Source organism: Schistocerca gregaria, chromosome 1 (genome assembly GCF_023897955.1).
Source record: "Schistocerca gregaria isolate iqSchGreg1 chromosome 1, iqSchGreg1.2, whole genome shotgun sequence".
Lineage (NCBI taxonomy): Eukaryota > Metazoa > Arthropoda > Insecta > Orthoptera > Acrididae > Schistocerca > Schistocerca gregaria.
In genome coordinates, this window is record NC_064920.1 from 902646236 (window position 1) to 902661352 (window position 15117).

General features: G+C 40.3%; 1 protein-coding gene across 1 annotated transcript in view; it reads right to left on the reverse strand.

The window, feature by feature from the left end:
• Positions 1–15117, reverse strand: part of LOC126274593 (ATP-binding cassette sub-family C member 5-like) — a 271486-nt gene that overhangs the window by 70544 nt on the left and 185825 nt on the right. The window contains exons 16-18 of the mRNA XM_049977127.1: positions 5081–5289; positions 3984–4158; positions 3775–3891 (exon numbers count right to left, since the gene is read on the reverse strand). Of these exons, the coding sequence (XP_049833084.1) occupies positions 3775–3891; positions 3984–4158; positions 5081–5289 (501 nt within the window). The remainder of the gene's footprint in view (positions 1–3774; positions 3892–3983; positions 4159–5080; positions 5290–15117) is intronic.

A 15117-nucleotide genomic window follows, 5' to 3' on the forward strand; every position in this document is an offset into this window, starting at 1 on the left:
AGGAAGTACCAGTATCAAATGTCTATTAGGTCTACTACAAGCAAAAACCTTTATGTTTGGGAATAGTTTCACATTTCATTCATACACACCAGTTTATTAAGCACGAGATCAAACAGTAGTATTACGAAATTTTTATATAAATTTGAATTCGACTGATTCTTCCATAATTTGTGTGATATCCTCATTTCTTCTCCTTCCTCATTCTAACAAACAATCTTGTCATCACCAATCCTGTAGCTATTCCTGCCATTGTCAAAATTTGTTCGCTGATTAACTTCACTAACCCTGGCAGAATCACCAGTTTAGTTATTCCGCGATTATTCTCTGGTTAGGTGTTGTTACATGTTCGTACAACATGTTTTCCACGATACTTCCAGAATAGAACTTAAGCGGCTGCTAGCCAGCGACTGTACAACTGGTCCTTAATATTTTAGCGATCTGGCCAAAAGTTTTGTCAAAATTTCATTTTCTTGGATACACCAAGATGATCTACGTAATCTTTCTCACCTATTATTCCTCAAGTCATTTATTTCCTCTGGTAGTCTGAATCTATGGATTTCACTAATAATTATAACAAAGCTGATCATTCGCAAACCCAATCAACCACATAATCATAATCAGACAGCAATTGACATTGATCCGTTCGGCTTTACTCCACTCAGCTCGTATAGCCCTGTCCTCTTTTGTCTGCAAAAAGTTTATTTCTAGATGCTACGAGGATTCTCCTGACAGACACATCACCTACACTATGCTTGCATTCAAAAATCAACTTATGATTCATTCAGAAATCAACTTAAAATGTGTTCAAAAATGTTCAAAAACCAACAGAGATGCATTTCAAAATAATATGAATAATCGATAGACCAATGTGCACTGGATGCTAGGCGCTTTGAGAAACAAGATTTTTTTCCTCAAGAACTGCACCACAAGATGATTAATATGAATTTGGCAACCCCTCTTCCTGGTAGCATCTAGCTGCTTGCTGCAACTGCTTGCACAGATAACAGCCACATTCCTGTAGCCAGAAGCGGGAGTATCTATTACTCAAACGTGACTCAACTACGCAAGCGCATGAGCCAGCTCGTAACTGCTAAAACGAATCTAATGTAAACAGTTGTGACTTCACGCTCATGGGAGGCAATTTGTTACTATGAAGCATTGCATAATATTCCTAAAGCCTCTGACAAATTTTGCTGTTGGCAGACGCTTGCATGAGTACTTTCCTTTGCAATTTAAGTTATTTTCATTTTTATCTCATTTATGTTTTATTGTTGAAGTAGTATTCTGCAGTGGCAGGGTACAGTAATATCCTTTGTGAGAGTATTGGTTCTTACCAGTCAAAATTATCGGAGATTGAGATCAAAACAACTACAGGAGGTGAGGATGAGTTGTATGGGTAACTTCCATCTGTGTAGGAATATCAACAATGTACATTATAAAAGATTGCTACTTACTGCAAAGAACATGTGTTACATTGCAGACAGACACAAATGAAAGACACTTACATAAAGCTTTCGGCTACAGCCTTCATCAGCAAAAGAGAAACATACACCCCTCATACATACAAGTAAGCACACCTCAAGTGCACGTGACTACCCACTACAGCATCTTGGGCCGGAATGCAACTATCATGTGGGATTCAAGCAGCAATCTGGAAGGGGTGGTGAGGGGAAGAGATAGTATCGCATGGGTGGAGAGAGATGAACGTGGGGCACGCACAGAGGTCGGGGGGGGGGGGGGGGGAGGGGGAGTGGGAGGAGGAGGAGGAGGAGGAGGGAGGTGAGAGAGAAAGGCAGTGATGGGCAGGCTCATTGGCAGAGGGCAGCAAATAAACAGGATGGGTGACAAGAATGAGGAGGAGATGATAGGACAGAGGCGGCGGAAACTGTTGGGTGCAGGGTGTGGGTAGACAATGTTACTGTAGGTTGAGGCTGGGATAATTGCGGGAGTGAAGAATGTGTTGTACGTATAATGCCCATCTGCACAGTTCACAAAAGCTGTTGCGGAAGGAAGGATCCAGATGACGTGGGTAGTGAAGCAGCCACTGAAATAAAGTATGTTATTTTCAGCTGCATGTTGTGCCACAGGTTGGTCACTTTGCTCTTGGCCACAGTTTGGCACTGGCCATTCACCCTGGTGGACAGCTGGTTGGTAGTCATACCAATATAAAAAAAAAAAAAAAACTGTGCAACAATTGCAGCAGAACTGGTAAATGACATGGGTGTTTTAACAGAGGCCCAGTACAGGGTACGGTAAACCTGTAACAGGACTGAAATTGGAAGTGTTGGGTGGGTGGACTGGGCAGGTCTTGCACCTCGGTCTTCCACAGGGATACGATCCTTGTGGCAAGGGCTTGGGATTGGGAGTGCTGCAGGGATGGACTAGGATGTTTTTGAGGTTGAGTGGGCAATGGAACATCACTTTAAGAGAGGTGTGAAGTATATCAAATATGATTTCCCTTGTTTCAGGGCATGATGATGGGTAAACAATATCCTGGCAAAGGATGTGGTTCAGCTGTTCCATTCCAAAGAGGTACTGGGTGACAAAAAGAGACACTCCTTTGTGGCTGGTTCCTGGTGTGTGGTGGGAGGACTGGAGTTGTGAGGGGAAATGGAACAGGAGATCTGTTTGCAGACTATGTCTGTGGGATAGTGCCTGTTTGTGAAGGCCTTGTTCCTCTTTGTCCATCCTTCATAACAGTTGAAACCTGCCTACCTCACCTTTTCAACTTGCCATGTCCCCCAAAACTCCCTACCAATTCTCTAACAAATCCAAAGCCAAAATATTCCTGTAACACGGTTATTAACCTTTCCACCAAAACCCTCTGCTTCACAGTAGTTTCAATACTATCAAAAGGCCTCACCTTTAGTTCTATAGCCAAATTTAACCATGCTGGACTTGTCAAAGACCCACTCTCCTTCTCCCAATTTCTGCAACGGAAGCACTTTTTTGCCACCTATTCCTCCAACCAAAGCCACCGTAATGAAACAGCTACGGAAACTGAACACATTGTGTTGAAATGTATGTTGTGCCCCAAGGTGGTCAACTTTGTTCTTGGAACCTGTTTGGTGGTGGCGATTCATCTTCATTGACAGCTGGTTGGCATTCCGCAAACTTAAAAAAAAGGGATGCATCCACAAAGCCTGATTTCTCTTGCTATTTCTAACTTTATTCCTCTTGTGATGAAAAAAGAAGGAGAGCCGCACCCACTTACAACAGCATGTGTTCGTGCATTTTGTGGCAATAATGTGGCCCCATGTGAACACTTCTGACCCACAAATGTACAGCAACAAACATAGCTGGGCTATAGTGGACAGTTATGTTGTTTACATGTGGTTGTAGTTCATGGGCCTTGAATGCAGCCCAACAACAATGTTGAGTTCAAATATAAACAATTTTTATGGCTCATGTAAACTTTATGATTTTAACTTTTATGGGTCATTAGTATTATGCTCTCCTTAACATTTTCTGGACTCTACAGCAAACTACATATTACACTGTATGGTTTACTTATATTAATGTTCTAAATCTAACCCTTCTTTTCATGCACTCAGAATTTTTATATTTGATGCTTACTTTCTTTTGTTTGTTTGGTCATCAGTGTATTGACTCCTTGTACGGATAAAATAAATCTATTGAGATAAATGATTTTGTTGTCCTGTTTTTCAGTACATTAAAGACAAGGGTATCAAATCCAATAATTTCAGTGAATGTTTACTTAACATCAGGAATCAACAATAACAAGAGATGAATGAATTAAATCTATGCTCTTACGTTCGTCCATATCTTTTGAAAATCTTTGCAATATTCTTCCTGCAGGTGTTACATCAAAGAAAGACACTGGGCATCTCATCACTTTTCTGAACATTGTATCGTGTAATCTAGAAGAACCTGGAATATGTTCACAAATAAAAAAATCTGTTGTAGCCGATCTCCAATTGCATACTTTTCATTTTGTGAAACTTGAAGATAAAAACACTAACCATACAGTAGTTGTCTTGCTATACCTATTCCTTTTATCATCCCAAAAACCATCATTACAACAAATGTCATGCCATAAATCAACTGGTAAAACCATAGAAAAGGATTGTCATTCACAAACCCTTTCATATTATCAAATGTTTGATTGTAATGTGTCACATTATATATTCGTTCACCCTGAAAAAGAGAAAAATATAAGCAAATTATCACAAAAAAGAAATGCATTTGACAGAAACTAGCAGTTTTATACAAATTGACAATACACAATACAGAAGTAACAAACTGTCAAAGGAATTTTGTAGTACATTCTTATTTATCATTTTACAAAAATTGATAATTTTCTGAAATTCACTTAAATATTCCTTGCCTTCTGTCCATATTCATTAGTGTATTTAATTTCAGAGTAAAAGAACACAAAAAGATAGAAGCAACTTGTATCTTATATCTGCCTTACTTTGTTCCAGGTGACTTAAGGTCACTTTTCTTATTCTAAGCAGCCTTAATCAATTCCACATCAGGCTTGGCTCCCTCTACATTATATACCACTATAACATCCTTCTTATTTCTTAATGTCAAAAGGCTTGATACAATTTTACCAGTAGCTTGGTACAAAATCTGTTGATAAGGACATATGTCGGTAACAGAGGGTTTCCCAAACTGTATTCTGCAGAAAGTAGGTGCTCTTTCCAAAAAATACTAATGATGTGATGTTTCTTTTTCGACATTTTCTCTTGTTTTTTGAATTTTTTAAATTTATATGTTACTAGTTATGATTTAGAATTGAAGTAATCACAGAACAAAACCAGTTTCCTTATTTTTAAAAATTTTATCAACTTCATTAACTTTCAAAATAATCAAGGTTTTCCATAAATGCACCAGCATTCTCGAAGTGTTCCAGCAGAGGAAAAGTTTGGCATTAATGTGTCATTCAGCATTCAGTCCACATAGTAATTTTATGAACAACAACTTGATGGGAAGGAGTTATTGAAAGAGAGGGAGACAGACAGAGAGGGAGAGGGAGAGGGGGAGGGAGAGGGGGAGGGAGAGGGGGAAAGAGAGAGAGAGAGAGAGAGAGAGAGAGAGAGAGAGAGAGAATTACCTCTTTGCCATCACCTTCATCCAGCCATATTTGTAACCATACACCTGCACCCAGTCTCGACAAAGTGAACAGAAGCACAAGCAGAAGTAATACAAGCATGATACAGTATCCCCCACAGTACTTGGCATACTTGAGATATGCCTTGTATCCTGCTTGTGTAGTAGTATGTTCTTCATCACTTATGAGTTTGCCAGCCAGATCATCATACTCTGAAAATACAAAATATATAAACAAAAATTTTTAACCTGAGTAGTTCATAAAAATGATTGACTAATAGTAATGCCTTCTGGAAGCCACGGAACATGATCTTTGGTGGGATCTTACACATTATTTCTTCTTGTTCTTAAAATCTGGAGGAAAAATCAAATTAGAAGTTAGGAAGCTTCGTGGGATGTTACAAATATTAATCAAGTCCACTTTATTACTACTATTAAGTGGGATAACACTTTCCTTTAAGTTGCTCTTAAACCTGAAGGGGTTTCAATTAGTGTTTGTTGGATGTCAGCATCCAGTTATTTAAGTAAGTAGGTGCCTCGCTAACTGTTCTGCATTCTGGCGGAGTGCCTCGAAACCCAGACATCTTGGTGTCTCATTGAATCTGCACTCAATGGTAGTCCTGCTACTGTGCCCTCACTGCTGCCTGATGTAAGCACTGTGAACCAAGTTTAACAAAAGGGTGGCCAGGGAAATAGGGTTTAGTCACAAATAATAAGACTGAACTGGCAATTTAATTTAGAGGTGCTTTTTGTCCTTTCTGAATCTGTATTTCATACTAGCAGGGGTATAATAATTACTGTTGTGTTCAGCATACCATGGTTTGTGAGAGCACAAAAGAGACACTGGTATCTTGTAAACACATTAATGATACATCTGCAGATCATGTTTATCACTTACCTATAAAAGACTGGTGCTTGGCCCACAGAGACACACAACAGAAAACAGTTAACACTGGCTTTCAAGCTCTTGCTCTTTTTCTCATAAAAGTACACACATTCACACACAACCACATAGACACCCAAACATACGAGCTCACCACAGCAGCTGACAAGCACAACGATAAATTTTACTGATGTGCAACGAGTGTTTCGTGTCTTACCTGCCTGAATACATGTTCCATCAAGCACCTCGAATTTTCCATCGAAAAGCCAATTACATATGAAATTGTTCAAGAATTAAATTCACACTTTTTTTCTAAAGCATAATTATTATGTGATTGGAGGCTTTCCTGGTGTATGTGTTGTTTCCAGAGCCCAAGAGCCCTGGAAACAGCGTAATTATTCTTTTCATCATTAATTGTATTGCATAATTTGTAATCCCTCACAGAACTACAATAAATATAAAAAACTAACCTTGAAACTTGTTTTTTACTAGCAGATGTTATCCTTTGAAGATATCAAACACACATGCACCAGTAAAGTTTTAAATAATGACACAAATGGATGCTCTCGCAGGCTTGAAATTTTTCTAAGTGGCTGGCCCGCAGTGTTAAGTTTTGAATGAGAGTCTAACAGTCTGTTACGTAAGAAATTCATCACACATTCCAACACGTAACATAATTCATCTTGTGTAAAAATAAATTTACTTTGAAAGTAATGATCTCCAAGTATACCATTAAGACATGCTCACAAAAATGAGCCCATGAGAAATATGGGCCTCACAACAAGCTTGTGATGTCACACTTGTCGGCTTGCCCGACACACTACATGAACACCCTTGCAGGACCCTTGTGGATATCTATCTGCAATTGAAAAGGTACCCACTGAAGATCTTAACTTTTCTGTGTGTTGTCGAGAGCTTACATGCACTTAAATGTGCCATCAATAATTATTAGGATCATCTGAAATAGTTACTTGCTCCACGCCAGAGATGGTTGCTGTGACATGCCCACTACGGCCTGTCTTCTTGTGGGCTTCTCATTGAAATTAGGCCCACTAGAAAAAAAGATTCTCATGAAGTACTGCATAGTCTTTGACACATTTTGCTGTCAGCAGGTGCTTGGGTGTACACTGTGTTTTGTTGTTGTAAATGGCACATTTTCTTTGCAACTAAAGTTTTTTTGGTGTTATTCTCTTGTTTATGTTTTGCTGCAGCAGTATTATTCTGCAGCAGTGGACTAAAGTAAAATTCTTTATTAGAGTATCAGTTCTTAGCAGTCAAAATTACAAAAAAAATTACTGAAAACTAAAACAATGAAAAATTTCCAGAATTCTAAGAGATTCCTAGATTTCTCCCGATGAAAAAATTCCCAGGTTTTCCCGGATTTCCAGGTTGTCCTGGGGCATATACACCTGAACATGATTTCAGAACTTGTAAAAGGTTGACCATCCAAAAAATGTTCAAATGTGTTCTTCAAATTCAGCCATTATACAAGACAAATTTCAACATCCCAGGAATGAAAGAACTTAATTTAATGCACAAGGAATAACACAATTAATCTCGTATCGAAATTAATTTTTATTAGCAGCTGAGAAGTTAGCAGCAGTATGCAAACTGTCTCAGGGGGAGGGAAAAAAAAAAAAAAAAAAAAAAAAAAACCACCTAGAAAGGGTCAGTCTCTAAGAACAACAATCATGATAAAATCATATTAATCAAGAAGCACTAAACCAAAGAAAACACAGCACCTCTGGAGGACAGCACTTGAACTCTTCGACACTTGGCATGTGTACATCAGTTGACAGCAACTAGTGATTTTGTTGCTACAGCAGCTCCCTCCGGCAAAGCAGAGCGTCATCCAAGTAGTGCGCAGGAAAATGGACTCATCAGCTGCTTGAGCTGGTGAATGTGTTCCACTACAAGGTGCCATGGTGCAGCAGTAGGTTCTTGGAATACCTATGTAGGCTCCACTCAGTCCAGCAAGACAGTACACAGCTTCTTGTTGAGAAGGACATCAATGGTTCTTTCAACTCTACCATTACACCTGTGTTTAGGGGTCTCAGTGGTGGTTTCAGGTCATTCCATGTAGCACCACGTGTGTGCATAATTGTAACTCGCAGTGAACATAGGTGGGTGAAATGACATGACCTGATGCTAGATAAGGTTAAGATTTGAATGATCCATTCCCTGAGGTGAGAAACAAAATCTGCATGGTTAATGTCATCTATGTGGATTTCCTGTGGATCAATCAATTTGCCTAGTAGTCGACAGTGCTTCTACATAAACTTGCTCAGCTGGCAAAGAGCACAGGTCCAGTTTGTATGTGCTTCGCAGACCGAGTAAGACCAATGGTAATGCTGTAGCCCAGTCTGAATTATGTCATATCAGCATGGTCTTCAGAGAATGGTGCCCGCATTCTATCATTCTATTACTTTCCAAGTGGCAGCTTGCAGTTTTATGGTGTATAGTGCCACAGATTTGTTAAGATGTATAGGCAGGTCAGATTCAAATTAATGTCTGTGGCCCATTGGGATGTGCAGAAGGCAGCAGAAATGTGCTACCCATGAGGATGTGAAGGTTGAAGCTGAAGTTTTTGATAAAATGTTAATGAATGGCACTGTTTCCAGCTATCTGGTGAAATGTCTATCAGAGGCAAAATGGCTGTTGGATGGAACCAAATCACATCAACACGAAACGTGCAAAATGAGCGATCACGTATGGAAAGTCATCTATTGGTGCATGCACATGGAGACGACTTTTGTTGTGTTGACAGTTGATGCATGTTCATGTCCATTCCCAGTAGTCTTCATTGATGCCCGGTCACACATAATGGTTGGAGACTAAGCAAGTTGTCGGTTGGTCTGTAAGGTAGCCGAGATCGTGTAAGCTGTCAAATACATGCCTTTGAAATGTGTAAGTGGAAAAGAATGGGACTCACCACTGCACCTGTCGCTTGGTCGTGGAAGCTGTAAGATAGCCTCAACTTTCTCAGGCTGCAGTAGTGAACCAGACAACGTGATTTTATGGCCCAAAAGGTTTATCTCTGAACAAAAATCCACTTAGCAGTGTTCAAGACTACACAGTACTACTGTAACCACTGAAACACGTCAGCCAGATACTGCTGATGTTCTCGAGAGGCTGAGAAAACCAGAATATCGTAAAGGTATGCAAAACAATATGACAGTACTTGTAACACAGATTCTATAAACCTTTGCCACTTAGTGCTGCATTATGAAGGCCACGCATCATGAAACGACTCTCAAATAGGTCGTACGAACTGATTATGGCCATCTTTGGCACTTCTTTCTTGGCTACAGGAATCTGAGTGTACATTTTGGCATAGCCTAGGATGATGAAACAGGTTGCACCACTCCATAGTTATAATCTCATTGCAATGGTAAAGTGTAGCAATCTTGCACAGTTCTGGCATTGAGAGCTCAATAATCTCCACATAGCCTCCATGCATCACACTTCTTAGGTACCAAATGAAGTGGAGATGATCACGGACTGCTTGACGGTCGTGCAACACCTTCACACAGCATTATTTTGAGTTCTGCTTTTGCTATGGCAGGCAGACTGAAACCAAAAATCTAGGTCAGCAAGATATGGGTGGATTGCCGGTAGTTGTAACATAATGCACCATGTCATGTCATACCTTTTTCAGCACTCCTGTTGATAGTGTCAAGGCTGGGAACTTCTGCAGTAAGTCTGCTTAGTCGCCACTTGTGTCTTGTACAAGCTTGGCCATGTATGTGGCTGCATTCCATCAAAAATCTGACATTGATAAGCTGATGATGCCAACCACAAGTTGTGCTTTTGCCATGTCTGGCGACAGTAATATGCCAACAAATCTGCTCCTATTATGGGTTCTGACACATTGAATATCTTACAATTGCATGCTAGGTCACGCCGCAGTACGAGGTCAAATGTGAAATGCAGTGCACCATACATATTACACATAGTCAGTCTGAAAGTGGTTGCAGGTCGCTTGCTATTTGTACATAAACACTCACTGGTTTGATTCAGTGTCCACTAGGTATTTTTACCCTGACTTACAATCACTGATAAATAACTGCTGCAACACAGCCTGGCAATCGGTCTACATTCCTATGTCCAATTGACAATGGAGTTCGGGTGAGCACATGGCATAGTACATCTACGAGCCCATTCCCCAAAACTTCGGTGATATCGGCACATGGTAGGCCGGCCAGTCCCAGAGGTTGAGTAAGTAGCAGAAGAGCGGATCCTCGAGCACTTCCAGTGGCAGTTTCTGTCCTTGCTATGGTCCTAATGTGTCACAGATTTGTCAATCTGCTTTGTCAACAAATCGACCTTGGCAGCCAGATCATCATAATCCGCGTGCGAAACCACTGGTGATGACAACCTGTTATATGACACTGTTACTGCGCTTACTGGTGCAGGCATTATCACGTTAATTTTTTTCAAAATGGTTCAAATGGCTCTGAGCACTATGGGTCTTAACTGCTGTGGTCATCAGTCCCCTATAACTTAGAACTACTTAAACCTAACTAACCTAAGGACATCACACACATCCATGCCTGAAGCAGGATTCGAACCTGTGACCGTAGCGGTTGCGCGGTTCCAGACTGTAGCGTCTAGAACAGCTCGGCCACTCTGGCCGGCTTTAAATTTTTTGTCCGCTAATTCAGCCACTGCTTCCAAGGCCACATCAGTTTGCAATGCAATAATGGCTTTCACTTGAAGTGGAAGATGGCTGTTCCACAAGGTACACAGCAGGCTATCAGGCACGGAACCAGTATCAACTTTACTCCCTAGGTGCCTCAAGTTTTGCAACGGACTCCTGTCGTCACTGTCCTCTAGCATTAAAACTTGCCAAATATGTTCTTCTTGTGAGGCAGGTAGCATATGAATCAGTTCTGTATTAAATTTTTCATGAGTGTGTTGTCACAAGAGAGGCTGTGATTACACCTCCAATTTCTGTGGCAAATTTGTGGTCTAGCTGGCTTACCACAATTGTGAACTTACAAGAGTCCAAAGTAATTCCTGCATAGCAAAAGTTGGTCTTCGCCTGCGTGAACCACAGCACTGGACTGTGCGATCAGAAGAGCTGTAAATGCATGGCAAGCTGAGACAGTGCAGGTACAGTTTCCATTGGTGACTGGGTCATGTTAAATCTTTTCTTTCGATGTATAATGTGGCGGCTCTAAGAACACAAAGCCTCTAGCGGACGGCACGTGAACTCTTTGACACTTGATGAGTGTACATCAGATGACAGCAACTAGTGATTTTGCCACTACAATCATAGGCAAAGTGATATTGCAGTCAAAAACTTTCAAATAACAGACAGTTTCATGTTTTGCAGATCGAACAAGGAAACCACCGCGCATGTAAATAAGTGAAAAGATAAAAAGGAAGGAATGCCTACTGTGACTCAAAATACTGACAAAGGTTAATGCTTTCAGCTACTACTATCCTAGTGATCAGCTGATGAGAGAGACAGTATGTTTAAGGACTTCCAGTTGAACTAACAATTCAATTTTAGTAACACTTGGGGAAAAAAAGACACTAGATGAGTCTTTGAAATGTGCTATAAATGGAATTGTTGACTCGCCTGACCAATTGGAAACACACTATCCTTTGATCACACTGAGGGTAAGTTGAGATCAGGCACACTTGTACCCTCTCAGAGTGTATGCGCGGGCAAAAAAAAAAAAAAAAAAATTGTTATGGTCTTATAGATTGACATAGAATTTCCCTGCACGTCACAAAATTAAACTTAGGTCGAAAAGCACACAAATTTGGAAAGGTGTGCGATGTGCAGCAACATGGATGCTGCATATTTTCGTTTTACGAAAGTATAAATTCAAATTACACCGAACACCGCGTGTTACTTTCCAAAGCATTGAAATCAAGAGTGCGATGTACTTTTGTAAGCCACTCACAGCTCATGTCACATGATCTCACCAGCCAATAATGGTGAATATTCAGAGCAAAGGACATGTGATGAAATACGAAAAGTTAATGGTTTAAGTTAATATACACCGTGTTGCTACAAGAAAAGCAAAGTTCTCACATATAATATTGGTCTCTAAGATTAATCAGCTGCAAGAGAATCTAAGCTTTCACACATAATGTTGATCTTTTTTTGCACGTGTTAAACTTTAAGATACATCACGCAAATGTGCCAGTAAAATTTTTATTAATGACATAAATGTCTGATCATCTGGGCTCGAAATTCTTTTAATGGTCACCCTCAAACAGTTGATTTTTAAATGAGTTCATCTTATGTAAAAGAAATTTACTTTGAAAGTAACGCATTTTGAACCATCATTCACAATATTTTCCCGTGACCTGTTAGAAATAGGTTTGTTTCAGTAGTTGCCACTGAGTGCCAGATAACAGGTGTCACCACACATGTGCAGCTACGATGACACAGGTTGGTCTAAAACATTAAAAGATCTTACATTATGTGATAAAAGAACCAAGACATCAGAGGATACTCCAAGAGAATCAGAATTTACCATACTAAAATCACAATTCAGCTTAAAATGCACTTTTGTATGTCCAGATTTAGATGTAAATTTTCTTGGAGTACCAGTACTGTATTATCTCTTGTTTGGTTCTTTATTATGGCATAATCCCACACGTGCTAGCTGATGAAAACAGGCACTTGAAATGCGAACAGTTGAAAGTAGCCAGTAGTGTGGAATTAAACACTTCCTTTGAAATAAATGGATTGCCTCAGCAGAAAAGAGTAATAAAAGCTAAATTCCTTTAGCAAACTGACAAAAAGGTGATTAACGCTTGACTAACAGAAAGGTGGAAATAAAATAAAATCTGAAACTAATAATGGGCAGCAATTAACAAAGAGGAAACAGCAAACTCACTAACGTAAACATGAGTCACGTGGAGACTAACCACCTCCCCACTACAACTCAGACTGCTCTGTCGTAGTTCTATGTTATTTCCGAACCGGGACAATACTAGACAGTGACGCTCTCCCTCCTGTCCCCTTCCTCCAGCATTTGAGGTAGGATGCAATAAATTAAATCGACTCTTCAAAAAATGTTCATTTTGAAGCACACACCTTTCTGAAGAGTCTGATACATAAATGTAAGACATGTTATTTGGTCTTAAGTGTGCTGAAATGCAGTGTCGCACCTCTTCACACAACAGTCTTCTATTGCACGTCACTGAATATTGCTCTGTCGAGCCAGTCAGCCAGTATGACATCCTGCCCCCCCCCCCCCCCCCCCCCCGTGTGTGTGTGTGTGTGTGTGAGAGATCGTGCGTGTTTTGGGAGGGGGGGGGGGGGGGGGGGGGCGGGAGGGGGTTTGCAACTAATACTGGATGGATTGTTTGTAACTCTTCAGAAAATCTGCACTCTATTTGGCTATTAGCTAATAACTTGTTGTTTTGCGTGACATAAAATTAAATATAGGATACATAAAACCAGTAAAGACAAGAGACATGCAAGACAGTATACATTTTTTCAATCCTTAGGTCCTAGCGGTGTTTTCTCTCTAATCTCGCTACGGCTTTACAGGGTGTGGTTTCCTTTCTGTGAAAGAATCTATTACCTCAACGAATAACGAAACAAAATGTCATTGTCTAATACTGAACAAGCTCTTAATAGAACAAGTATCCAAGGCTGGTGTGGTTTCTCGAGCTGATTATGTGTATTTTGTCACTGTCTGCTAGGTAAAACGAAACAAGTGTGTCAAATATTGCAGCAATTGTAATGCATCCCCAATGAACGAGACTGTTTTGGAACAAATGGTCATTTTTACGACACGACAGAATATAATTCACGAAGTACCAATACCAAATGCCTATTGGGCCTACTACAAGCAAAAAGCTTTATGTTAGGAATAGTTTCACATTTCATTCATTTGCTCCAGCTTCTCATCCTCTCCTTCCCTGTTCTAACAAACACTCTCGTCATCAGTAATTTTGTAACTATTCCTCCCAGTGTCAAAATTTATTCTCCGGGTGACTTCACTGACACTGCCGCAATCACCAGTTTAGTTATCCCGGGCTTAGTCTCCTGTTAGGCATTATTATGTGTTCCCACAATGCATTTTCTGCACTACTCCCAGAATAGAACTTATTAAAGCCTCCTAGCCAGGGACTGTACAACTGGCACTTACTAGTGAAGTGGTCTGGCCAAAAACTCTCTACCAAAAATTTCATTTTCTTGGATACACTAAGAAGATAACATGTAATCTTACTTGCCTGTTATTCCTGTTAGTCGTTTATTTCCACTCTGGTAGTCTGAATCTATGGCTTTCACTAGTAATTATAACAATGCTTCACTCGCAAATCCAGTCAACCTTATAAACAAATATTGGCATTCACCTGTTCAGCTTTATTCCGCTCAGCTCATATAGCCCCGTCCCCTTTTATCTGCAGCGAAGTTTATTTCTAGATGAGACGGGGATTCCCACTATGCACACATTCAAAAATCAACTTATGATCCATTCAGAAATCAACTTAGAATGTGTTCAAAAACTAACAGGGATGCGTTTCAAAATCATATGAATAATCGATAGACCAAATGGCGCTTTGTGAAACAAGATTTTTTTCCCTCATGAATATGAATTTGGTGACCCCCCCCCCCCCCCCCACATGAAACTGCCACCTGGGCCAGACACCCAGGTTTGCGCCCCCCCCCCCTCCCCCCCAAGATCTGGGCCTGTTGTGCATGAGTTAATCTGGCAGCTTCGGCGCGCCAGTAAAATTTTTCTGGGTTCCATCTGGCTGCTTAATGCTACTGCTTATACAGATAACAGCCACACTTCTGTAGCCACAAGCGGGAGAAGTTACTACTCATACGCTACTCAACCGTGCATCCTCATGAACCTGCTCGCAGCTGCTCAAATGAACCTAATGTAAACAGTTGTGATGTCACCCTCATCGGAGGCAATTTGTTATACTGAAGCATTGCATTTTGTTGTTGTATATGAGGCATTTCCTTTGCAAATTCAGTTCAACCCCCCCCCCCCCCCCCCCCATTCATGTCTTATTGCTGCAGTATTATTCTGCAGTTCTGTGACACAGTAACACCATTTGTTAGAATATTGGTTCTTACCAGCGAAAATTACACAAATCTAACTAAAAACTAAAGCAATGAAAAATTTCTGCAATTCTAAAAAATTCCTGGGTGTTTCCCAGTTTTCTCC